Source organism: Falco punctatus, assembly GCF_963210335.1.
Source record: "Falco punctatus genome assembly, contig: scaffold_71, whole genome shotgun sequence".
NCBI lineage: Eukaryota > Metazoa > Chordata > Aves > Falconiformes > Falconidae > Falco > Falco punctatus.
The window spans coordinates 302,546-329,431 of NW_027660257.1; the positions used below are offsets into that span (position 1 = coordinate 302,546).

At 43.2% G+C, this 26,886-nt stretch overlaps 1 protein-coding gene across 1 annotated transcript; it reads left to right on the forward strand.

The window, feature by feature from the left end:
* LOC308057325 (ankyrin repeat domain-containing protein 26-like) lies at window positions 1–25,631 on the forward strand. Its single transcript, XM_080411456.1, has 15 exons — window positions 1–234; window positions 3,634–3,872; window positions 4,712–4,861; window positions 5,844–5,877; window positions 6,109–6,247; window positions 8,187–8,400; window positions 10,522–10,705; window positions 11,161–11,307; window positions 12,498–13,451; window positions 14,138–14,250; window positions 14,667–14,808; window positions 16,669–16,950; window positions 17,651–17,886; window positions 18,645–18,876; window positions 25,504–25,631. Exons 1-15 carry the CDS (start codon window positions 202–204, stop codon window positions 25,567–25,569), a joined length of 3,165 nt encoding a protein of 1,054 aa, XP_080267582.1. The 5' UTR covers window positions 1–201; the 3' UTR covers window positions 25,570–25,631.
* Window positions 25,632–26,886: the final 1,255 nt, after the last annotated feature.

The window sequence follows — 26,886 nt, forward strand, 5'->3', positions numbered from 1 at the left end:
TTACTAAATGGCCAGTCCTGCATGTAGTATTTTTTTTATTTTATGTTAAGATTTTTGTCACAAGTAGGGTGATTCAAGATGCACTCTAGGTGTAAATAAGTAGTATTAAGTCATACTGTTTATAAAAATGTGTGGTTTTTCACTGCAGGTGAGAACTCGGGATCTACCTTTCATATGTCATAATGAGCTGAAAAAGAAGACATGAATGGTGGCATTGAATATTATGGGGTGCAGGTATGTAAACCCAAGTATTTTGGATTGCAGTCTGATTCAGTAGGCTGTGTTATACACTAAGGTAAAGAAAACGTACCAGTTGGGGAATAATGCAGAAGGGACGTCCTGTAGGTGAAGGCTGTGTTTACAGTCTGAAGTAAAGTTGGATACAGTCTTCTTATGGTGGGGTTAAATCCTTGTCACTATGTCGGATGCTTGCTGTTACACTGATTTGTTTTCAGTTGGTTTGCTTACATTTTGAGGGGTGTTTTTCCTCTTGTGCACTTCTGAGAAACAGTGCAGCCAAATGTGGGTTTTATTGCCTGTGCAAAATGCACGTTCAAGTGAAGAGGGAGATTTGTCTATAATATGCTGATCTGTTTGATGAAACACGCCGGTATTCCTCTTTTGTAAGACAAAGATCAAAGAGAACACCTTGAAATGTGGTGACCTTTCTGAGGCTTCCCCAGCCTCTGCAAAATACGCTCTTGTTTGGCCACGTGAAGTGTTTGAAAAGGGTTTTCTCGGAGGGTATCCTAGAGGGGAATAAGGCAGGCGTCCTGCTTGTGGCGGGCGTGCGGGGCAGGGCTGCACAGCGGGGTCTGGCGTCCTCTGGAACACCCGAAGGGACAGCGTAGCAAATGATTTCCACCCCACAGCCGGGCATCACGAGAGAGGGACGTGCCTAATTCTAGCAGGCAAAGCGCAGGACTTAAGCCTGTTGCAAGGTGGTAGTAGTTGGCCAGTGAGCTTGGGAAGGGGGAGGGTGAGACAGGTGGTGTCTGGCTGAGGTGCTCCTTCCCTCTTGTGAGCGGAGGGGTCTTTGCCGCGGGAGAACAGGGCCTGGCTGACGAGAGGAGCGCGAGGAGCGTGACGGTCTCAGCCCGCTGGGACACCAAGGCTGCAGGCCCTCTTCAGGAGGCACCACGAGGGGAAGGGGCGTGTGGGCAGGACTGTGACACGGGGCAGAAGCAGTGGGAGCTGTTGAGAAACAGAGCGTGGGGACAGGGACTTGAGGGGGCTGGGTAGGGTTAAGGCATGGTGCGGTTTTCCTGCGAGCTTGGGTTCCTGATTCCTGGGATGAGGGCAGGAGCAGGCAGGTTCCCCTAATAAATCCTTTCCTTTGCACCTTGGAGTGGAATTTATTATTTCTGAAGCTTGGGTGAAGAAATAATCCTCCCTTAGCCAGTTCTCTGTGTGGTGAACGGTAAGAAGCTTGTCATGTTCATTCCCGTTGGGTTAGCTTAGGTGGCCGGGGACTGTACAATGCCAGACGGTAGAGCGCGATGGAGGGAGGAGGGTGGGTGAGAAAAATGTTGGCAGTTTTAATGAAAAACGGTATTAAAGCAATAAAACATGAAAAATAAACATGCTCTGTGACAAATGCCGGCAGTTACAGCAAGCAAGCAGGCTAAAAGGTAAAAGCAACCCTAATGCCTAGGCAAACCTAACCCAAGAAACCGCTGTCTCTGAGTCCTTCTCTTGTTAAGAAGATGGTGATGCAGTGAACCTTTCATTTAGTGTCCCTTGATTTTTGTAGTGAAAATGGCTTTCAAAATGCTTTATTTCTATTATAGGATGAGTTTGCAACAGAAATTGCATAGATTAACTGTAGTAATTTTTCTTGATAATCTTTCTGTCTGTACCTGTTTACTTAAGGATAAATATATTTGAGAAACTATCAACTTGATAGAAAAAACAGCACATGAAAATCACACTGATAAGGCAGAAATTTTCACATCAGAAATTTCACAGCAGAAAATGAGGAATTGCACGGTGCTGACAAGCAGTTCTAAGTCCAAAACCTTGGAAAGAAAGAGATGCAAGAATGTGGGTTGAAAATGAGAAGAGGGAATTGAAAACAAGTTTTAAAAACGTTACAGCAGAACTAAAGCAGCTGCTTGGTGAAATTAATGAAAGTGGGAAAACTCCTTCCCTTGTGGAAGAAATGTCAGAAGATGGCTTCAGTGCTGAGCTGAAGAGTTCTCATGCTGTTTCATCTCATGCAACAGAATCAAGTAACAGCTTAGAAAGTAAAGGTGAATTTGGAGACATTAAACTTACGCTAGGTGGAAAAGTACCCAAAATGGAAACTGTAATCCGAGTCTTGGTGTCCTTCCTGATCAAGATAACTGAAATGCAAACATGGAAGATACCTGGAGTACAGATGAAGAAGATTGCACAAATAATATGGATGATACAAAGGTGCCTCTAGCAAATGGAAGTAGTAGAAACGTAGTGGGAGGTCCTGAATACTCCCCGAGATACAGCTTAAAACCCAGTCTTTTGGATGACATTTCTGATATTATTCCTACAATAAGACAGTTTCTCCACGTGGTGAAAATGCACTTTTTGTAACAGAGAGGGAACTTGGAAAAGACTCTGGATTTAGTGATGACTTTCCCAGGGACTGCTTTATCGACAAAATAGGAGAAGCAGAAATGGAAAGTCTTTTTGCAAATGCTCAGCAATCATACGTCATGCTGAAAAGGAATCTTGATGAAGAACTAAACCAAGATACGGGAAGATTTAAGGGTAAGGTAGGAATGCTGCAAATAGTATTCCTGGCTTTGGAGAAAGAGAAGGTACAGCTGCCAGAAGAGGTAGTTCACCTGCTACTCTTTATTCTTTAATCTCGCTCTGGATCAACGGTCCTGTTCACTTTAGCTGTTCATCATTAAAGGAGGATGCTTCCTACAAATTGGGGTTTGTTCTAATGGAAATGTTACTTGTGAACAAAGAGAGCAGTGGAGAGTTGTCTTTTTCCCCATTTTTGGAAAACGGAATGCATTATTGCTCCAGTTTAACAGCAGGTGGCACTGGGTTCCAGTGCAAGTAGTTATCACTACATTGCCTTAAGAAGAAATCCATAGAACTCTATCGGTTCTGATTCTGAATCAAAGAATGAAAATAGCTTCTGAACAGGGTCTTGACTAATAATTCATGTGCTGTGATATCTGCATGGTGTGTCCTCATTGCCTTTCACTAAAATTCCTCTTTCCTGTGAAACCATTTGTGTTTGTGGGTTTGGGATCTTTTTTTTTCTTTTCTCCCCTTGTTCAGGGAGCAGGAGCCCAGCGCAGTTCCACTTGATATTCTTTTCTGGCGGTGTTACAACTGACATTGTGCAGTCCTCCTAACTCTTTGTCCATCAGTAATGCTTTCACTTCATTGTTGTTCTCATGTTTTAAGAGACACTATTGTTTTCTTTCTAAGGGCTGTATTCTTGTTATCTTTAATCATGAGTGAATTCAAAGCACTTTCAATGACATGATACGCTTTGTAGTGTAATTTTGTGAAAAGGCTTCTCTAATGTTATATTATTTCAGGGGTAAACCCTGAATTAATCAATCTTGGATGTGGTGTTTCTGTCTTTTAGAACTACTAAGAAATACATGAAGCTTAACTTTCTTTTTATAGGTTGAGAAGGAAAAAAGCAAACGAAGAATTTCAAAAGTGCAGGCGGTGGCGAAACAGGAATGTCTTGGTAAATTAAATATACCATCAGACAACATCACTAATCGGCAAATGAAACAAAAGATTACTGTAAGGAAGAATGACTGTTTGAAAATGGAGAATGAAAACACTATAGAAGAAAAAGACAAAAAGAATTTTTCATCTGGGGAGAGCTCAAAATTGATTGAAATGCCAATGAAATGGTAAGCTAAGGAAATGATCTCTAGTTCTTATTTGTAGTACTATGTAAGTGTCTTAGGTTTTCTAATACTGTGGTAGGTGAAGTAGTTTCCTCAGTGGTGAAAGCCATAGTGAGTAGTCCACTGCTTCTCCAAAAGTGAAGAAAATGTCTTTTTAGAAAACACAACGCTCACGATATTCAAATCTATTGCCTGCTCTAAAAAAAGAAAAGGAAATAAAAAATAAACCCCCCACCCAAATTCCTGTGATTTCCTTGTCAATACTGAGGCAAAATGCATCTTCAAAACCAGAACTGAAGACTGGAAAAAGCAGTTATTTTTGTAGGAAATGGCCACCTAGAAAAGAAAAGTAGGAACCTGGGGTTTGCTACTACTCCCTTTTCTAGGTGATTTTAGTGATCTCCGTGCAGTTGGTGTTTTCCTTTTCATTAAGTTAATATGCCCTTTGTCGGGAGAGGGGAAAAGATGACATTACCAAACGAATCTCAAAAGTCTAAAGAAGGCACACGTATTTTTATGTAAACCTAAAGCAGGAGTTTTTTCCTGTCTGTCCTTCAAAGGAATCTCTGCTCTAGATGCTTTCTGTAACATGGATATTATAGGTATTCCAGCTTAACCTGGCTCTAGCTCAGATTCCACGTGTCCCCCTCACTCCTAGGGGCAGGTTTTTTAAGTACTTGGGTATCTTCCACGATCTTTGCAGTCAAGTCTGTGTTTTTATAGTAGATATTTTTTGTCTCAGTCGTTTCTGGACATCATCTTATGTCTGTTTCACAGAAATATTTTTTGTAAGCCTACTCACTTGGTGATTTACTTTTTTTTCCCCTTTCTGTTTAATGCAGTAAAATTGCCCTGAATGCCAAAGTTGCAAAGAAAAGTAGAAGGCAGCCTTCAAAGCAGAAGGCTCATCAGCAGATGAGCTCTTCCAGTGGCAATCATGGTCAAGTACAGGATGATAGCACTTCCAGTGAAACATCTGAGGATGAAGGAAGGTATGCATAAAAGGAACGTTGAAAACAAAACTTACTTAATGATGTAAATTGGCCTAAGAGCTAGAGGCAAGTTTGGGGTTTTGTTGTGTGTTGAGGCTTTTTGTAAACCTGATGCATATGAAGATTTTTGTTCTTTCTTGTGACCACACTACCTGGTGCACTTTGTGTTGACAAACACTTTGCTGTTGTTTAGAGTGCTTTGAGTATGCTGGCCAAGTTAATGATAAGGTCACTGTGCACAAATTCTGATTAATTACATGAGTGTGTGCACAGGCCTAGAAGTATTTTATGTGTTTAAAAAGGGCGAGGAGAGACTTACAGAAAAGCAACATCACTCTTTCACTGCAGGTATCTCAGGATTTTTTGCCCTGCTCCCCGCTCCACCTTTTCTCTTGCAGCTGTGTACCCTCCTGACTTCTTGCCCACCCTGAACTTACTTGTGCGGGTTGTGGCAAAGTGAGAAAAAGAAGTTGTTGACACTGTTCAGCCCTAGCTAAAAATCTGGTGTGTTATCAACACTGTTTTGGTCAGAAATCTAACACACAGCCCTGTGTGGGCTGCTGTGAAGAAAATAAACTGCATCCCAGCCAGACCCAGGACACCAGAGAATCCAAAATTACAGTTCTTTGACCTGTAGGAGAAGGATTCTCGGTACTGAAGGGAGCTAAACCCCTGGTATTAAACAGGGAATGCACGTAAGCGTATAGCTACATGTCTGTAGCTGTAAGATTTCTGTCACTTTGCGTGAAGTTTAGGGAACAGTTATTTCAACTATTTGCTTAATATTTTGCGGAAAAATTAGCCTTTCGGTAGACATTAATAGCACACAATAATTGTTTCAGTCTTGAACTATATCTAGCGAAGTTACTATACCAGATTTTAGTTTAATTCACTTCTGAAATGAGGTTTTCAAACGAACTTCAGGTATTATTCATACTGCAATGTAAGCATTCCAGTACTGAAATATATTTCTGTTTTCTAGACCTGCAGCAACAACTGGGAGTGAAAAGAACAAGGTACTGTAAAACGAAGTTCTTGATAAACAGTTTCTATCAACTTTTAATCACTTAGATGGGAGCAGTGTTTATGTAGTGATCAACCAGATGTACAAATTGCTGCTGGTATGCAGCTTTATTGTATTTGAGACAAATCTGTGGGCTGTGAAGGAGAGAATGAATCATTCATGCATTTGTAATGGTCTGTAATACTAGAAAGTGGAATTACAGAAAGTACTGTATTTTTTGTAGGTCAGCATCCCAGTGGAAGTAACTGATGACCCTGGTTTAACTCGCTCATCTGACCCAACTTCAGAGGATGTGGAATTACGAACTTCAACCTACAAGGAGGCTATGCTGCTGTTAGAACAGCTTCGTGTGGATCATACCGGTATGTTTTCAAGTCACCGTCTTCAGCTGTTACAAGTTCCCCTTAAAACATGGTTTCTTTGTATGCACTCCTAAGTATTGTTTTTTTGATATAGTATCTCTTTATGATTAGAGATCCCCCTCAAAAGCTGTGAAACTGTCACCTGACCTGAGATGTTGCCTGTATTATCAGCCAAGTGCCTTACATTATCATTGGTTCTCTGTCTAGTCAGAGCTGGAGAAGCAGTTTCTTGCAAAGTACAGTTCAGCTCCTTCTAATGCGGTCATCAAAAGTCAGCAAGAGCTTTTTCTTCTTTATATCCCCCTGATGTGGTTTAAGCCCAGCCACACCTAAACACCTAAGCACCACACAGCCACTCACTTGTTCCACCCCAGTGGGGTGGGGGAGAGCATCGGAAAGGGAAAAGTGAGAAAACTCATGGGTCGGCATGAAAACAGTTCAATAGCAAAAGCCACGCACGCAAGCAAAGCAAAGCAAGGAATTCATCCAGCACGTCCCATGGGCAGGCGGGTGTTCAGCCATCTCCAGGACAGCAGGGCTCCGTCACGCATAACAAATACTTGGGAAGACAAAGTGCCATCACTCTGGATGTCCCTCCCTTCCTTCGTCCTCCCCCAGCTTTATATGCTGAGCATGATGCCGCGTGGCATGGCTCGTCCCTTGGGTCAGCTGCGGTCAGCTGTCCCAGCTGTGTCCCGGCCCGGCTCCTTGCGTACCCCCAGCCTGCTGGCTGGTGGGGTGGGGTGAGGAGCAGAAAAGGCCTTGGCTCTGTGTGAGCGCTGCTGGGCCATAAGGAACACATCCCCGTGCTACCAACCCTGTTTGCGGCACAGCTGTAAAACTTGGCCCCGTACCAGCGACTGTGAAGAAAATTAACACTATCCCAGCCACAACCAGCACACCCCTCAACAGCTAATGACAAGGAGTACAGCAAAATAATGGCTTTGCTTAAAAATAATAAGTACATATATATAACAAATTTCAACTGTCATAAGATGCTTGCATATATGCACAAGGCATTATATAAACATAAGCATCACTTACTAGGGCTCTTAAACTATGCTAAAATTTCATCAGGCAAGTGTTAACCTTGGCCGAAGGCCAAACTCCCCGCCCAGTGCTGCCACTGCCCCTCCTTGACAAAACGGGGTGAAAAAGCTTGTGGGTCAGTGTGAAGGCAGGGCTGTCACTTCCCAGTGACTGTCACTGGCAAAACAGACTCCACCGATTAAAATACATTTGGATAGTGAGAAACAAAGACCCAAAACCTGAGAAGGACACGTCGGCACCCCCCCTGCTCAAGCTCTGCTGCGCTCCTTCCCTGCCACCTCCCCAGGCAGCACGGGGAGGCTGCGGTCTGCAGTCGGGACGTAGCAGTTTCTCTCTGCTGCTCCTTCCTTGTCCCTTTTCCCTGCTCCAGTGTGAGTCCTCCCCCAGGCTGCAGTCCTTTGGGGAAAATCTCCTCCAGCCTGGGCCCTCCATGGGTCGCAGGTCCTTCGGGAAGGATCCGCCTGCTCTGGCACGGGGTCCTGCGCAGCACTGCGCTGTGGGTATCTGCTCCAGCATGGTTCTCTCAGGGGCTGCAGGGGAATCTCTGCTCTGGCACCTGGAGCAGCACCTCTCCCTCCTCCTTCGCTGACCTGGGTGTTCGTTTGCGGGGCTGGTTTTCACATGCTTTTCCCCTTCTCTGCCCGTGTGGTGGTTTCGCCCTTTCCTACGTTTGTTTTTCCTGAGGAGCTGCCAGCACGGCTGAGAGGCTCAGCTGTGCCCTGCGGTGGGTCCATCGAAACCGTCCATGTCCAGCACGGGACGACCCCTGCCTCCTTCTCACAGGGACCTTCCCGCTACCGAGACCTGCCACCTGCACCTAATGCAGCAAAGCATTGAACAGCATTGGGCAGTATTTGTGCAGCTTTGTGTCTTTTCTGTCTCAAAACAGGTTCTGCTACTTTGTTGAAACTGCGAAACATACTTCTTGTATATGAACAGAGAATAGAACGTGGGACAAATCGGTATACAGCTCTCTCACTCGAAGTAAGGGAATTGGGAGATGAAAAGAGGGAGTCACGGTTCAGAGCGGAGAAGACTCAAGATTTGAAATCTGTATTGGCTCACCAAGAAGCAGAATGGAAAAGGGATATCCAAAGCCTTAAGTATGTAAATTGTGGTCTGATAATGTATTATCTTGTCAGTGGTTTTGTTCCGAAAGACACTGATGGTGCAGGCAACAGGATGAGAAGTTTCCAGTCTTTTGGGTTTGGGTTTTTTGAATCCCGTGGGCCAGTTATGCTATGAAGGAGAGGGGAAAAACGTCCGGATACCAGCTCCATGTACAGTCTTCTGGATGTTGTTCTAACTTTGTTTTCTAGCAAGAAAAGAGCAAGAGAGTGTGTATGGGGAAATCAGATTTATAAGAGAGATTTGAGAGATGGTTGGGTGGTGGTTTTTTTTTTTTCATTTTGTCCTTGCAGCTTCAGTGGGCCTATAATACTAGGATTTCTGGTAACTCCACCCAGTGCAAGTCAAACCAGAGCTTAGAGCATTTGTTTGCTTACCTGTTTGTTTGTTGGAAAGGTCAAGTTTGGGATTGCCCCTTTCCCCACACTCCTGAGCTAGACCCGGAGGCGTGAGGTTTCTCATCGCTGTTGACATCACGTCAGACAGGGGTGGCCAGCAGGCACCGTAGGCAGTTCAGCAAGGACAACTGCAGAGCCCTGGCCTGGGAGGGGAGATCTCCTTGTGGTGATCCCCGGTGGGACGGCGTGGCTGGGGAGCGGCCCAGGCAGAGAGCGAGCTCAGCAGGAGCCACCGTGAGCTGGCAGCTGGGGCGGCCCGCAGCGGCCTGGGCTGTATGGAGGGCAGCAGTGCCAGGGCACTGGGGGCAGTGAGTGCCCACCCCTCCGCAGGGCTTGCTGAGCTGTGTCTCGAGCCCGGGGCCCGGTGTTTGGCCGCCCAGCCCAGGAGATCTTGCCCAGTCCGTGTGAGGTCGGCAGGGAGATGCCGGGCTGGCCCGGGGGCAGGAGCACCAGCCCTGTGAGGGGAGGCTGCGGGAGCTGGGCCTGGGGGAGTTGGGCCTCCCAGCGCGGGGGAGGGGGGTACGAGGAAGACGAGGCCGGTCCCAGCTTGGCCTGGGTTTGACTTCAGCAGGTGTTCAAAATCCTCAAACATCTGTCAAGTATAAAGAAGTAGTATTTTCATTCTAAGTGAATTCTCCAAGCAGCGTTAAATTTATACTTTCAAAAGTTACACTTTTTGCGAAATTACACTAGAAACTACATGTAAAGCTTTCTCCTTGCAATATACGCCATTCAAATACAAATGTTTCTGTCAGTCTTTCAAGTAATTTTAGTGGTGGTTGATTCTTGTCTTGCAGAATTTCTAAAGCAGGCTTTCAATTGGCAGTTCTTCCCTTACGTTGACACTTGATTTTTTTTTTCTTGTTCACTGTTGTGAATATATGGGAAAAAATAGTCAAAATAATGATCAAACACAAAGCAGCTTTCTTGTTTGGGTACCATGGGCACACCATGGACCGTTTTTTACCATGTCAGTGCTCATTGCTGATTGTTTCAGTTGGTAAAGAAGCTGACCTTCCATAAGGCTTTCCTTGTAAGTCAGCTTCAAAATGAAATTGCTGTAGTTTCTCCCAGAGGTAGATCCACTGAGGTTTTAAACCTGGTTTTAATCGTATTCAGCTTAAACCCCATGCATTTCTGAATCTGGTTTTGAACACTGACATCCTTCTCGAGTAAACAGAAACTGCTTGTTCTGTCTGTGGGCAGCCTTACAGAAGGCTTGCTGAAAAATTGTTGCCATAGATAAGTGGCGTGCTGATTCATCAGTATTACTTCTGGTCACTGAATCCGTAATATGTAGGCTCAGTATACTAAGAAAATGTATATTAACCATAGTAAAAGTTTATGATGCTTTGATCCGATGAGACTACAAACTCCTTTTTCAACATAATGGCTTTAATATGAAGAGGATTTATTTTTTTATGACAGAAGTGTACACACTAGTGTGCATTTCCCTGTGTAACCTTACAAAAAACTGGTAAATCAATCAATGGTTTATTTCCGTATTTTGTACAACTGATACCGTGGACAATGGAATGAAGTTAGAATTCTTTAAAAAGTTGAGAAGTACAGTAAAAATATGGAATCTGGAAACATTTAAGTTTTTTTATGGTTTGAGTTGTCTCTGCAAGTTCATCATGTGGAACATCTACTTTTGTATCAGTGCTTTTGTTTCTCAAATACTCTGTTACATCCCAGGTGTTCTTTGAAACAAGAAGAAGCAAAGAGACTCAGAGTAGAAGTGCTCTGTGAGAAAATGAGAGAAAAACTGCAAATGAAAGAAGATCAATATTGTAAAGAAAGGGAGGAGAAACAGAAACTTGAGTTACACTCAAGGAATTTAGAAATGGAGATAAGAACACTGAGAAAGCTCTTGAAACAGGTATATTAAATAATGAATTAAACACTTTCTTTTCTGCTTCTTTTCACTTGTATTCCAGTATGCCTAGAGAAGGAGGTGCTTTGTTCATGGAAGAGGCATTGGATAACTATTGCCAAATTTTGAGGGCAGTAGAGAACAGTTGGTTCACAATTGGTCTGTTGTTGTTTTGTTTTGTTGGGCTTTTTTGGCTTTGCAGTTTATTAATCCTTTTTTTCTTTTTCAGAATTTAGGTTTCATTTGTATTTCAGGCAAAGCCTGACTTTTTTCGAAATTACTACAAAACATCCTGTATTTCTTCTTCTTAAATTTTCAGAAGAAAATTAAAATTTATTCTTTATAGGTGGATTATCATAGCTGTGGGGAATCAAAAATCTTTTCAGGTATTCTGGGGAGAGTGGGAAGATGTATTGCTAGCTCTGATTTTTCTCGAGATGCAAGCAGTTGTATTACTGTAGGTTGAAGAGGAACGTGATGAAACACAGACACAGCGCTCTCAGGAAAAGAGGGCCAGAGCCCTTCAAGAAGGAATTTTGAACAACCACCTTGGGAGACAAATGGAACTAGAAGAAGAGACAAGAAGATCTATAGGAAAAAATTCAGAGGTAAGCAGATATTTTTTTTCGAATAATTCAGATTTCACCATATTTGTTTTAAAGTCATAACAAATCTTATATAACTTCCCGTGTTTCTTGATGGTTTATTTACTGTTTACCGGTGTAACTTAACTGTGTAAATACCTTTCCTGTTTTCTCTTACGTCTTTAAAAGTTCTGGAAAGCAGCATCACTCCTGTATGTACCTGAATTACTTGTGCAAGTCGGAAACTAATAGAACACACTATTTACCCCGTTTCTTAACCTATCTGTTATTTGTCATTTCACAGACATTTTATTATCACTTTTTAGGGTTTCTAGCAATGAGACACCTAGCTACCTATGTCAAGGTTGACCAGGAAGAAAGTTGTTTGACAGTGTTTGTGTTTCCATTGCTTTTTTTTTTTTTTTTTTTTTTAGTTATTCCCTTATTGAACTTACTTACTTCAAGTATGCCTTTCTTTTCCACCTCCACATACTGAAATTTTATGATCGAATATCAACAATGAATTCAACTCTCTGTAGGAGTTAGAGTAACTGGAGGAGAAAAAGCAACCATAAACACTGTATTCAAAGAGATCTTGAAAAGAGTTTACTGAATTTCCTGAGAATGTGCAGTGCTTTGAAGCCTTGTTTGTTCTTGGCTGTGCTGCCCAATAAATGTAGGGTGAATGTGTTTAAGTCGAAAAAAGTTAAACATATAATAAAGAGGGAATATACAGGACTATTGCATTCCGGGGGTGATTGAGTTTCATAGCTAACTTCCAGTAACACAAAAGGATAAGTGTTCAGAAGACATTTGAGAAGGAAAATACCCTTTCTAGCCTTGTTTTTACCAGATCTGTAGCACAACTAATTCAACCTTAAAGGCAATATTATAAAGGCATGCACATACAAGAAAGCACTGTCATTTTAAAAGCTTTACACTTGAGATGTTTTAAATAATTTTATTATTTGGTTGTAGGTTTAAGGGGGTATTGTGTATTTGGGATGTTCATTTAGGTTTTAAGGATATGTTGCACTTCCGTTGTGTACGTACATTGTACATGTGCGTGGGTTCACAGAGTAGCTTATTGCCTGAAACTTCATCCTTGAAGTCATGCTTCAGTATTAGAAATGTTAAAATGCAGTTTATTGCTGAAGTTTTTTTTGTAGATTCATTTCCCAATTGGCTCTTTATTCATGTTCCCTGTCATTCAGGAATCCAACACTGAGAGAGAAAAGGATCTGTTGTACAAGAATCAGTTACTACAAGATGAGATTGCTGTGCTAAGGCTAGAAATCAATCAAGTAAGACTTAGGCACCAGGAGGAAGAAGGAAAATCTTTAGAGGAAAATAAGACCTTGAAAGAAAAAAATGAAGCTCTCAAAAAGGAACTTAAACTGAACAAGGAAGCATTAACACAAACGGTTCTTCAGTACAATGCACAGCTGGACTTACTAAAGACAGAATCTGCAGTGCTGACTTCCAGACTTGAGCAGACAAACGAAAGCAAAGACAGACTAGAGACAGAAATCAAATCATTTCATTCCCGCCTGAATGCTGCTGTTCAAGAACTTGAACGTCATCGGTCATCAGAAAAGGATGCTGAACAAAGATTTCACAGAGAACGTGATGAATGGCATCGCTTGCAAGACAAGCTCCATCATGACCTCTCCGACACACAAGAAGCCAACAAGAGCTTGTCTCAGCAGCTGTGTAAAGCTGAAAGCAAAGCTAATAGGCTAGAAAATGAGCTTCACCAGTTGGAGCAAACCCTCAGAGAAAAAACTTTGCTTGTAGAAATGACACAAAAAGAATTAAGTCAAGCCCAGCGTCAGGCAAAGGAATGTGATCGTGCTCAACAACTTGAGAAAGATCCAGTAAGCGAACTTGTAATAAAACAGGAGTCCTTGCAGGAGCGATTGGCCCAGCTCCAGAGTGAAAACCCTTTACTGCGTCAGCAGCTGGAAGATACACAGAGCAAGAGGATCATGAAAGAAGAAGTAGTGAATGATGTGCAGGACCGGTTTAATGATACTCTGAACAAACTCAGAGCTGATAGGGAAAAGCAAATTTATCTCATAGAAGAGCAAAACAAGGATTTAAATGCCAAGTGTACTGATTTAAGGGAACAAGTCTTCGAATACGAGACTGACAAAGTAGAAAGAGAGGTAAAGGATATGCTTAGAAAGAACAATTTAAAGTTTGTCCATTCTTGAAATTATTTTGTTTCTACAGTGTACCTGGTATGTTATGTGCATGGGACCAAAGAATACTGATTTGTTCTGGTTTGTTATGTTTCTCTCGGAATTGCGGAAGGTTTTGGCAAACGGGATGTTAGTCCTCAGATCTAAGCAGAGAGCAGAAAAAAGGTATCCAAGTCTAAGCTTTGATCAAGAAAGGTGATTCTTCTTACTTAGTTCATAAAATGTTGAAGAACTCCAAAAGATCAGATTCCTCCACAAGCCCCTGCCTGCTGGTTGGTGGAAGATCCCATGAAAGCTTTAGATGGGTCAGTGTTGGCCCATGAAGTGCATTCCTACGTAATCCCTACTGTGAGCAGAGGCACTGCCAAAAGTGTTCTCCAGCATCTTTTCCACCTTTTTGTCTAGAAGAGGATGGCCTTTGCTTCAGCGAGGGCATCTGTTTCTGTAGTTACGTATTGGTCTGTTTGATGTGAAACCTGAAGGGATGGAATATCCTCAGGAATTCCGTCCCGTGGCATTCTGTGGAACGTGGCTACCGGATAGAGACGTCCGGCAGCTTCTCTGTGGAGAGCGCCAGATGCACAGACGGTACGTAGGTATTTTTCCTGTGCTCTGTGTGTGTGATACATCTTTCTTTTCTCTTTTGAAAGTGCGAGAGTGAAAGAAAGGAGGTGAAGAAGCTGGTAGAGTTGAAACACGCAGTTGAACTACGTCTGGACCAAGAAATGAAAAGAAACCTCGATCTGCAGAAAGACTGTAAGAGGTACGGCTTTTTAGCGTGGTGAAGAGGTATCCCTGCGTAGAAGTCATGTTTTATTGAACTGTAATGTAAAAAATAGGTGTACCTAACTGTGAGCAGATGCCAGCCTCGTGTTAGTTCTTGCAAGGTACTTCTGTACACCAGCCCCTAGTTTTCAATAGCTGCCAAAACAACTGCAGATGCAGGTTGCCCTGCAGTTCTCCGGGCAAAAAGGGAGTCTTTCATTCCTCTTTTCAGGTGAAATCTGGACTCTCCAAGCGTATGTGGCACAGGAATACTGGTTTTTCCTGGTAATTCCTGGTGTGTCAAGCATGTTAAAGATGAAGCAAGCCGTGTCTGTGCTGTTTACATGAGAGTATGTGAAAAAGTCCAGTTTTGTTTCTTTGCTTCATTGTTTTTGTGCCTAATTTGCTGTGCAGGTTGAAGAGGCTGCTGAGCAGAGCTACGAAGGAACTAAGGGTGTATGAGGCGAGAGGGGGACTGTCCCAGCTGAATTTGCAGGGAGAAATGAAGAACGGGTATTCTGAAATGGTCAATGAAGCTGACAGATTAAGAGCAAAGGTGAGCTTTGCTTTGTTTGGGTTATTTTGGTGGTGGTGGTTTTTCTTTTGGAACCTCTGTTCTTTCTTCGTACTTCTTTTCATGTTGTTGACTTTGACTTTTGTTTTCTTGGCTGTATTTCTGAAATTATTTGGCTGGGTTTTGATGTTCCTTCTATGGTCACAGTAGTAGGCGACTGTAATACTGATGTAGCTCTTAGGGGTAAAGATGGAAGTGTTACGTACACAGCAGTATCTGCGAGGGCGCATCAGGGGTAGGCTGTCCTGCAGAGGAAGGGCAAAGCAAGAGCCACAGCAAGGCTGGCAGGGTCTGTGACCACACAGGCCAGGGATCAGCCCCACAGGCCCTCACCAAGAAGAGCAGAAGAGTTCTGGGGACAGTAAGCAGAGTCCTCCAAGAGTGCAGATCACCAGGCCGGTCCATAGGGATGGGCAGGTCTGCAGTCCTACTGGGACGTCACGTCCATGGGTGAGGGCCAGGGCTGAGAGCAGTGAAGGCCCAGCACAGGCCTGGCTGCAGCTTGAGGCCGTGGCAGCATCGTCGGGCTCCGACGGATGCATTCCCTCTCGGAAGAGAGGGGAGTAACGCCACCGTCACTCGGAACAACTCTGTGCAGTTGGCCTTGCCCAAGGTCACCCCCTGAAGCCTGTCTCAGGCACGAGTTGAGCAGGAGGCAGGTGGGGGTTTGCTTTTCGGAATGGTGTCTTTGCTTCGCAGGGCACGATGCAGTGTGAGGTGATGCAGAAAAAATGAATGCAGTAACTTATTGCTTACTAGTAGCTGACTCAGTCCGTCTTTCCTGGTCTTGGAGACCCAGAAACGCTTTTGAGGTTGCTCTGGCTGTTTGGTAGCATGGAACCTTTTATCTGCTTCTCCGCTCATTTGTTGCTAAAGTAGCTGTGTTTCAAAGTTATGCTCCTTTTTAGAAGATACTATTGTAGAATGAGTCAACTGCCTTGAGAGTGGCTCATTTTTAGTTCACAGGTTAGCAGCATATTTGTGTTCCTGTTGGAAGAGTTATTTTGAATGACAGGGAATGGAATTACGTTTCAGCAATTTTAAATAAGTGTAAAGTTTCTACGTATTTTAGAGACTTTCAAGTGTTGACTCTGCTGGTTTCCCCCACTTTTTTAAAACCAAAAGATGATGGGATATCATGTTTTATGGTTAATAGGTATAGACGATGGATGTTTCTGGAGGGGGAAAGAAGGGGATAGAAGCTGTAGTTGACCATTGGGACCTATGGGAAGTCTGATATTTCCTGGAAATCTTTTGAAAACAAACCGTAGCTTTGACCTAAAGAGACTGTCTTCTGCCACCACTGCTGCAAAAGCGGTGTTCTGAACCACTATTTCCAGATCTATTAGCGTAATGGAAGGAAAGGGTATCCGTTTCTTGTCTTGTCAGTTCTGTGACGAAGCTTTGACCGTGTGACAGCATGTGACAGTTCCTCTGAAGCATGATACATGGGGCTTTTTTCTGATGAAACCAGAATGTGGCTGTGATGTAACTGGGTATGGGTGTGTTTGATTTCCTATGATCGTATGAACATCTCGCAGAAGAATAGCCCTAGTGCTTTTCAGCCTAGCCCTGCGGGTGTAATGCCGCTGGTTTGGTACCTCTTGGTCTGTGACCCACTGCAGAACTGAGGAAGGATGGGAACCTGAGGAGTGCTGTCAGAAATGATGTGAAAGCTGTTCTTGTTTTAAAAGAAGAGCCTGGTTTCGCTTTTGTTTTAACACTGAATCAGCAGATGATAAATACAGTGTTGATGGCCAACTCCTTTACCAATTTTCACAGATTTGACTAATTTTAGATCCCTCTGAGTTCCCTGTTTTTTTCCCCCTTTCCTGTCTACAGGTTGATGAACTTTCCCAGCAGCTGGAGATAGAGTCTAAAAAAGGCATGCAGCTAGAAGCAGAAAATCATGATTTGCGAGAGGAGTTGTCCACCATGCGTGGGAGCCATGAAAAACTGGAAAAGAGCAAAAGCCAGCTGAAAGAAGAGGTGGCTAATCTCAAACACCATATGGAGACTAACATGGTGGATCGCAGCCAAATAGAACAATACAAAAGAGAGGTGGAAGAACGAGCTGCACAAGAAATAAGGCAAAAACTGCAAGAAGTCAATCTGTTTTTGCAGGTAAGTTAATTTCTTATGTGTGTCTGTTATAGACTTCTGTTTTGGTTGTCATTTTTAGGGGTGGTGGTGGTGCCTGATTCCATGTGTTACGCTGTACTTCTGTTTTTCCTGAAGGGCAGTGGGAGAAGGGAATATGGTTGGGCAAGATGCTTTCATGTGCGTGCAGTGTGCCTGCAGGCCCTGAATCAAAAACTTGCCCGAGGTAGGTTTTCATTTTGCAGTTCTTGGAGGGGTATCACTGCCCACTGGTCTTGTTCTCATTGTTTAGGTCTTGTTGTCATTGTTTATCCTTGAATGGGTATTGCAACTTAAGAGTTGTCACAGCCAGCCATACACATCTTCCGTAGTCATTGCACAAGGGGCAACGCTCAGAAAAGAAGTCACCAAAGCTGCAGGGTGGGGGCTGGGGGTGCGGCATCTCCATGATTTCTTTGAGGAATGCTATGCCCTGTCCTACAGAGATAGTGTTCCTTCATCAGTAGCTTTGATGAGTAATAGTGCTAAGATGGGGGTTCTTTCTGAATGAAAAGAATCATTTGGTGTGGTAGTTCCAGGGTTCTGCCCTGGTCGCTGATGGCAGTGAGGAGGCACAGTTGCCTCGCTGAATAGAGCTGGGCCCTTGAAACTGGGCACACGCAATTGACTGGCGAGGAGAGTTCTCTTTTTCTTTGCGGTGGTTGAAAGTGTGTATCTACTTCAGATGCAGGCAGCCTCCCAGGACAGATTAGAACAAATCAGAGCCAGTCGTCATGCTTTGCTGACAAACCAGCTAGAACACAGAATTGGAGACCTCGAACGTGAATTGGACAGGATAAAAAATACCCAACGAGACAGTATTTTTCAAAAAGAATCCGCACAGGCAGAAGCGGAAAAGTACAAAGACCTGTACCTGGAGGAAGTTAAAAATGGAAGATGCCTAGCAAAAAAACTGGAAAGGTAAGTCCCTGCTCTTTTGGGGTGATAATAAGATACTACTTTTTCCTCAAGCAGTTTTCTTCATTAAATACCTTTTCTACATCTGGTCAGCATTATGCATAAGATAGCATATTTGTGATGAAAGTACCTTAAGGGTCCCCCCTGTTCTTTGGAACTATCTTCATTTCTCTTCAGTGTTCCAGCAGTAACAGCACCGATCATGGGCGTTAATAGGATATTTTTGAAGTTGAGTTTGTTTTACCAGGCAGCCTTTTTGCCAGTCTCTAATCTCCTCTTCTTACTCTAAGTATGGCAGAAAAGATAATGTCATGTCCTTTACTGCTTGAATAAGGATAGGCCCTTCAGAGAACGGCATTTGATGCTCTGAAGAAGAACAACAAAAATCTTTTGGCTTCCATTTTAGTCGCATGTCATAGGTTTCAGCTTTCTTTGGGAAAGGAAGGGTAGCCCAGAGTTCTTATGCAGGTGATGTACCTTTCAGGAAGAGCTATGTAAACACACGGTGTGCACAGACTGCTTTGAGGCCTTAATGCTGAGAAGCCCAAAGTATTGGTTAACTCTTGCTGCTTCTTGCAGGTAGAGTGACTACTTAGAAATAGGCTCTCCAAAAAAAACCCAGATCCAGTTATGGAGATTTTTTTGGACTCTCTTAATCCCTTCCACTTTCAGAAGTCAGATAATAATCAAAGACCTGGAGGGTAACTTTGCGGAAGTCTTATTACCAAAGATAATTCTTTGTATGCTTCTGAATGTTTCAGAGCTAATGAGAGACTAGCAGAAGCCAACAATAAGCTCCTTCAGGAGTGCCATAGAAGCAAACCTTTAACTGCAAGCAGCGCTGTCAGTGGTCCAGTTCTGTATTCAACTGAACTGGGACATATTAGCAACAGTCCGGCACTGAATAGAAGTCTAAATCTAGCAGGAAGCTTCCTAACCCCGACCGTGAATACGTTACCATCAAGAAACAGAGTTGAAGCCTATGTGGCTAAGGTAAGCGTTTTTAAATACTGTTCTCAACTAGTGTTGAAGAGTATCTGTAAGCAAGGTTGTGCTTTTCAGTCTAAAGTTAGAATCCATTTCTAGTTCCAAACCATATGCTCTGATATGCTAAACCAAATTGCTCATCAAAACAGTACACAACTAGGTGGTAGAAACGAAGACTTTTGGTCATCAGGGTTATACAAATTTCCAGAAGTGCTCAAAGACCAAAAAATACTGAGATCTAAATGACAGACTGCGTAACAACATTCTTTTGCAAGAGAAACTGTGATGAAGAATACTGTGGCATAGGAAGCTGCCAGAGAAGCTCTTCAGTAAAATTTAGTGCTGATGCCCCATCCCTGGCAGTGCTCAAGGCCAGGCTGGGTGGCGCTTGGAGCAACCCGGTCTAGTGGAAGGTGTCCCTGCCCATGGCAGGGGGGTTGGAACTGGATGATCTTTAAGGTCCCTTCCAACCCAAGCCATTCTGTGGATGACCTTTTTTAAAACAGTGAACTTTATGATGAGTGCAAAATCCCATCAGACATCTTTCTTTGAGACACCTTTTCCTCCTTCACTGATGTTCATGCTAGCAGTTTCTTCACCGGAACTTGTTTTAGTACAATACCAACAAAGGGATGCTTCAAAACTAGGATGGTATGAACAGGACACGTAACTTCTCACTTGAGTGCGGGACGTATGCTGTGCATAGGAGGCATTTGATTTTGTGGGTCCTGCTATGTGGTGTTATATGTAACTGCTCCTCAGGAAGTCTACAGAGCTTTCTAATTTGGTAAAAAGCTGCAACCTCTGCATACCTCTGGTCAAAGTATGCCCTGTAATTAGCAGTCAGCATGATAGCACATCCCTCACAGACGTAATATCACGTAAATGTGATATCATGAGAGTTGGAAACCAGATGTCAGTCGTTGTAATCCGTTTCCCACCTAGCATAGGACTGAGGCATGGGCAAGCTTGCCTGTTCAGTCGGTGTCTGTCCCTCGCATATTCTGTTGTTGAATGAATGTGAGAAGCATTCGCTCACTTTTAAGTCTATCTCGGTTCGGTGGTCCCACCTACACTGGAAAGAATCCATTTAAATAACGTGTCTGCATACTGTGCCTGGCTTAAGAAAAAGAAAAAAACAAACCAAACAACAAAACAAAAATGGACAAAGCGGTGTGTAGGTAGTGCGTAGCAGCGGCAGTTAAGAGATGAACTTTTCTGTATCGTTGCGAATGTGTTTTTTGTGTCAGAGGGGTGGACGTAACGCTGCATAAAGAACGTGGGAGGCAATTAGTACTGTACCACCTGCAGGGAATATTCTGCACGCAAGCAGCAGAAAGGAGGCGAAATTCAGGGATCCACTACAAAACTGAAGTAAGGAGAAAGCCAGGACAAGGGAACAAGAGGGACAGGGAGCAGGGAGCACGTGAGGGCAGGGGAAAAAGAGAGAGAGATGGGAGCGAGATGTTACAAGAAGAAAAAGGCAAAGGAGGAAACCATCCCCCTTCTAGGAAAAAAGCTGTCCTAGTTTAAAAGAAAAGGGTTTAACAGTTGTGGTTTCTTTTTTTGAAGAAGAAACAGGAAAAAAAGAATAACCTCCCTGTTACTAAATCCAGCTGCACATCTCTTTATGATGTTTCTTCCTGTAATCACCAGTTAGGGAACAACTGAGACTAATTGTAGTGGCACTGCCTGTAGCCTCAAGTCACCTGACGTTCAGTGTATTCAGGGAAGTCTTAAAACCTGATCTTCTCTGGAGTCCTTCAGAAGAAGGAACTGAGTTCTCAGAGGTGCAGTAGTTGCTGGAGGACTAGGTGAGTATTTCACTTAGAACTGCGGGCTTAATTGTTCTCAGTCGGGTGCAGTATGTCATGTGCATAACATGCATCTGAGAAAAGAGGATTGAATTGGAACGTAAGACTTTGAAGTCAGGAAGTAACAAAAGGGAAAAACTGCATGTATCCCTCTGCATACAATAACGGGTGGCAAATCTCAATCAGTTTCCAAATGCAAAATCACCAGATGCACAGTCTGTGCTGTCATTTCCGCAGGAGTCCCGTGCCATTCAGGAGGCAAGTTGGAGCATGAGGGAAGAAACCAGAGATTATAGTTTTAGTCTGTTTTGAAATGCTTTGCTGGTTGTGCTGCCTGGTATTCTGTCTGTTCAGCAGACTGTTTCAAAACAGAAGAATTTCTCTGACACAGCCCTTTCTTCACTTCACTGTTTACTTCAGTTATGCCTCAGTTTTGTTTTCCCACTAACCTGGTTCCCTTCTACAGAATTTGCCTTGCCTTTAAATTCAGGATGCGCAGTGCTGCCTTGGCTGGAGATGACACATGTTTCTGCCACTGAAGCTCTAAATGACAGGGAGTTAAGAAGCTGAAATTGCAGTGTGCCTCAGGCAGTCCTTTGAGGCTTCTTTTTTTAGTCAAAGCTCTCTGCAGATTTGGTGTTCCTTGTGGTAGCTTCCTCAAGGTGAGAAGGGCTATTGGAAGTAGGGAACATGCCAGCCATTCTGAAGAGGGAGATGTTTGTGTGAATTTCGTTTGTGCAGAAGCTTTGAAATAGCTTCAGGGGCAAAGAGGTGAAAATAGTTCACACTGCTGTTATTCAAAATGATGGTATTCATTGGTCCTGCAGCTGTTGGAAAAAACCCTGGTAAATGATGCTGACAAGAGGAAGGAGTGCTTCACTAGCAAGTGGACACAGTTTCTCCTTTAGACTTAACTAAGGAATTTGGTGTTTAAAGGCTTGAAAGATTGCACCGTTTTCCTAAACATTAAGCATGACTATCAGTGATTACACATAGAGCCGTACATGTTGAAGATGGTCATATCACAAGTTCAGCAAAAAATGAGCGTGTTATTCTTAAAAAAGCATAAAGAAATGTGTTCCATTACAGTATAGCCCCTTCCCCTTTATCAAATATATACGCTACAGAAATGAATAACCTTGAAGTGCAAAAGGATCTTTAAAAATACAAAAAAAGTTCATATTGGCACAAGCTTATTAACCAGTAGAATCCCAATCACATGCAATGTCTTTGGGGTTTTTTTGGTGTTTTTTATTTGTATTAGAGCTTCAGTAATGTGGAATAAATTACAAGTACTTGACAAATTCTGTGCATGTAATTAGACAGTGACCGTAGCAACTAGCAATTCAGTATTTCAGACCTGCTCCCTTAGTCCATAGACTAAGGCAAGGAATGTCTCCTGCAAGTGCTGCAAGGAGGTTTTGGGACTGGAGTCCTGTTGTTAGGTTTAACAAATGTCAAGCTTAAATCCTAACAGCTGTGCCAAAGGCTGGTGAAAATGAACATGGGTGTCTTGACAGACAAGAACAGTGAACTCTGCAACCAGGGTGAATCAGTGGATAAATGAAACCAGTTTAATGTGGGAAGGGAAATGTCTGCTTCCTACTTCATCTTCCAATTTCTGTTCCATTTCTGATTTGGCTTTCTGCACTCTTGTAGCAGTCTTTGTTGTTAGCTTTTTTACTTGCTTCATTTACATGTAGGCCACGTTCTTGTTTCTCACTGAAGACCTGTGAACTTCAGGCTGTTTTTCTTTCTTTTTCAGCTCCTTCATCAAAAATCTGTCCGTCTCTCTTCTCTGCAGCCAGATACATGGCAAGGTTTGCAGCCAGCATTGTTTAATGTTGGGATGGTATTTTATACTGGAAATGTTGTCTGTTTATGCTGTTAGGTTTTGATTAAAACTTACTGATTGTATTCACATTTTCCTAACACTGCGCATATTTTGAACTTTAGTTTGTCCAAGTGAAAGAATGACTGCTGCAGGGGACTTCTCTGCTTTATGTATTTGTAATGCAATGGCTTCTGTGGTAGTTAACCATCTGTGAGATGTAATGCAATGGCTTCTGTGGTAGTTAACCATCTGTGAGATGTAATGCAATGGCTTCTGTGGTAGTTAACCATCTGTGAGATGTAATGCAATGGCTTCTGTGGTAGTTAACCATCTGTGAGATGATAGTCTATGGATTTAATCTGTTATGATGGAACTTTGAGCTTTAGGAGTAGGCTGGTTTACCCTCCTTGCCACTTCTGATATACAAAAAGTTCTTGGTGGTCGCAGCAGTTGTGTCTAGGATCTCAACTTCAGAACAGTACTGGTACTCCAGACTCGGAGCATCATCTCACGGAGTCTTACAGGATCCAGCTTACTCTGTGCTAAAGCAGCCTGTGTGGATAAGTAGTAAGTCAACACCACTTTCTGAAAAAAGAACTGTTGAGAAGGTGCCTGCTGCAAGTGAACACCTGGTGTGTTACCACCTGAAGAGATGTGCAGTGAGGTGAGAAGTGCCTGCTCAGGAGGTTTGGGACACTCAGCTGTGATGCCTTTCCCAGGGGTTTGGGGGGAAGGAGAAAAGTGGAGGCAAGTTAAGGTCCTCGGAGGTGTATTTTGCCTGGCTCTTCATTATTCCTTTTTCAGAAATCAGTGTGTTGGCTTTACTTCCACCTATTTCTCTTCCCTCAGACATGGATGAGAATCACAAAGACATTGATGGAATGAAGAAGAGGAAAACAAGACCTTTTTCTTCTCTTGATTGATTTGTACATGTTGCAGAGGGTCCTGTGGACCTTCTAGTCATTGTGAAGACTCAGGAAACCAGGGAAAGTGGTTTCTTCTAACACCACTAACTACTACGTCTTTGCTTGGGATTGGTCCTGGGTTTGGGCCGTATTTTGGTCTAGGCATTAGTTTTCCTGCTTTTTTCTGTTACCTGTGTCTCGTCTCAGGAGTTAGGGGGTCCTTTCTCCCCAGAATTTTGCTTCTGCTTGTACCTGCTTGAAAACAATTAGAGATTTGGGGGGTCCTTTTCCATTGTTCATGCAGCTCTGTTGGCACAGAGTATTTCAATGAAGTATCACAGAGTGGTGCTTCTCCTGCAGGATCTAGTGAATGTGGTCCCAGCTATCCCTGTGTTCCTGGAGAGAGAGCCCTTCCCTCCGCTTCGCTGGTTTACAGCCCCGCTCCTTTGACCCTTGCAGTTACTGCCTGTTACTGCTCCTCTTGTGAGGGTAAGCAGAGTGGTTTCCTTCCTGAGGCTCTTGCTCTCTCTGTGCTGTTGAGTACCCTGTGCAGTGTTTCCGTTCTTCTTGTTGTTGTTATGCTGCTAGGTGGGTCTGCTCATTTCATAAAATAAATGCTCCTTCCCCCAGGAATTCAGTACTAAAATCAAGAGAGTCGCAGAATGAGTGAGGGGAAGGGGCCTCTAGAGATGATCTAGTCCAACGTCACCCCTGCTCAAAGCAGGGTCAGCCACAGCAGGTTTTGTCACTGTTCTGTCAGCCAGGTGTTATACATCTCCAAGGATGGACACTCCACAACCTTTTCTGGCAACCTGTTCCAGTGTCTGTCCATGCTTACAATTTTTTTAAAAATAATAATTGTAAAAATCCTTGTGTTAAAATTTCCTCTATCTGGATTTGTGCCTATTCCTCTTGTTCTTTTGCTTGGCACTGCTGAGAAGAGTCTGGCTCCATCTTCTGTACTCCCCCCACCAGGTATTTATACACATACATAAGGTCCCGCTGAGCTTTCCTGTTCTCCAGTAAAGAAACAGTTGCAGCTCTCAGCCTCTCCATATAGCTCATGAGGTCCAAGCCCTGCAGCATCTTCATGGCCATCGTAGCCCTGGAAGCTGTATGATACGTGTTTTGAAATTCACTTCTGCGTGTCACAAATTTGATGGAAAAAATGTAGGAGTAGCAGGTATCATCAAATGTAAACAGCAGCATATAGCGCTTGGACTGTGACTCTTAAATTAAGAGATGTGATTCCTTCTTGTGAAGGCTTCTGAAGGCAGAATCGTAAGTGAGAATAACTTAATTGGTAACAATACCCACTTTCTAGGGGAGAAGAGGCATAAGTGCTTCTTTGTAGTGATCCAGGCTGATTCCAGCTACATAATAAACCCCACAGCACTCGCTGCGTAGAAGCTGTAGCTGTGGTTATCTTTTCTTAGTACACAGTTTGCAAGAAAAAATTGTGTGTGCTTTTATGTTTTTATAAATGCGTGTCGTGGTATTTGCAATAACAATAAAGAAGTTTTGGCATCATCTGTAGGAGCTCTTTCAATTTCCCATCTTAAGGTGGAGAAAAGAAGAATATTGGCACACGCTTTTTTCTATACAAATGGTGTATGTCAATCCTGCAGCAGCTGCTGGTGCAGCTCTTCTCTCTGTGAAGTTGCAGAAGCCAGCCTCAACTGGCTGATTTGTCCCTGTGGGTGGCATTTGTACCTATCTCGGCATGTAGCTGACATTCTGTTCGTGTGTTTGATGATAAACTTCAGCCATACCTTCTCTGCAATAACTGCGCTAGGCTTTCTTGCTTTCTTCCTGTGTATTTTGTTAAATGCCCAGTAATAATCCAGCTGGTGAGTTACAAATTGTTTTGTTAACGTTGCTGAGCAATGAGGCAGCTGCAGCCCGACTGACCAAAAGTTTCTCTTCAGTAGAAATCAAACCCCAAACCAAGATGTGTCTATTTGGAATGATGTTTTTAGGTTTTCTCTCATTATGTGTGGTTTTTAAGAATGGTTTAGAAGTTTAATATTAGAAAAACGTAACTGTTAAAATATTAACTGTATTTTCTGTATAATTCTAGGTATGGCAGGAACTAGATGAAAAAATCGCTAAAGAACTTAAACAAGGTAATGTGTCACTATGTTAGGGGCATTTTTAAGGAAAAAGAGGAGTGTTCCTGACTCTTGAACATAATGGCTTGAAAGCTGTGAAGTTCCTGTGCTAAGCAAAGGGAGGTTTTTCTGCTAGCTTTGCAGTTTAGACTTGAATGTGAAAACTTCCAGCTTACCAAAAGATTGTGTAGAATGTTATGCAGTTGCCTGAAAAAGACAAGTGCAGAGAAAACTAACCCACTTCCTCTACACGGGTGCACTTGGCGTAAGCTGAAGTCACGTTTTTCTAGAGTGAATCCTTAAGCACAAACGTCAAACGTAAAAGAAGCCCCGAGAGAAGACGTTTATAGACTTCAGCCACCACTGCTTCTTCCATGTGCATCAGTTGCATTCCGCACTAAATCATACCGTGCACTTCTCTGCTGTTGGACCTTGGTTTTTTGCCGTTTCTTATTCATTGCTTGTATTTGTAGCTTATATGTTGCAGTCTTTTTTGAATAAGCAAGAAAAATGTAATCAGTGATACGAAAGATACCCTTTCTTTGGGAAAAGATCATTTCGTAGCACTTGGGCAAACATAAGATGAGTTGAATGCTTTTAACACATAGCATGAAACATGCTCTATAATATGAGGCCAGGTGTCGAAAGAGGAATTCCACCTGTTTCAGGGTAGTCGTTCCTCCAGAGTCACTGCTTTGCTTTGCAGTGACTGGTGCTATTTCAAAGCAGGTGGCCCCTGCGAGAATTTCCTTCTGTTCCTGCATGCTTTTAGTAATACAGAGAGTGTTCAGCTGTAGCTTCACAGCTCGTTCCATGTGTCCGAATGGACACAAAGCCGTTGCATTTCATCCGTGTGCATTTTGAACCTGACTGTGCATCTGCTAGGTGTCATAGAGTGCGTTTGGTTTCAGGACCTTGTCTGAAAAACGTGGCTGGAGAAGAACAGGAAAGGTGGGCTTGCTGTCATTGAGTATGTGTTTTTGTGGAGGAAAGAGGGTTTTGCCAGGGTGAGTTACAAAGACGCCCCTCAAAGAAAGTGCCAGGCTAGGAGACTTGTCCTGGCCTGACTGCACTGCAAAGGTGTTTGCGTTTTCACCGGCGGATTCTTTTTAAGTTTGTCACAGAGAAGGCAGAAGCTGGTTTTTAGGAGTAGAGTTCCAATAAATCACTGCTTTGAACATTCAAGGAAAACAGATACTGGAGGTTTGAGAGATCTGCAGGGGGGCTCAGTTACTTTGTTGTCAGAGAAGGAAGCAGAAGGATACTGGGGCCCAGGTGTGTTTTTAACTGCTGGCAACCATCAGGCCCCATGGTCATTAACGCAGAGGGCAGCGTATTGGGCCGGGGCAGTG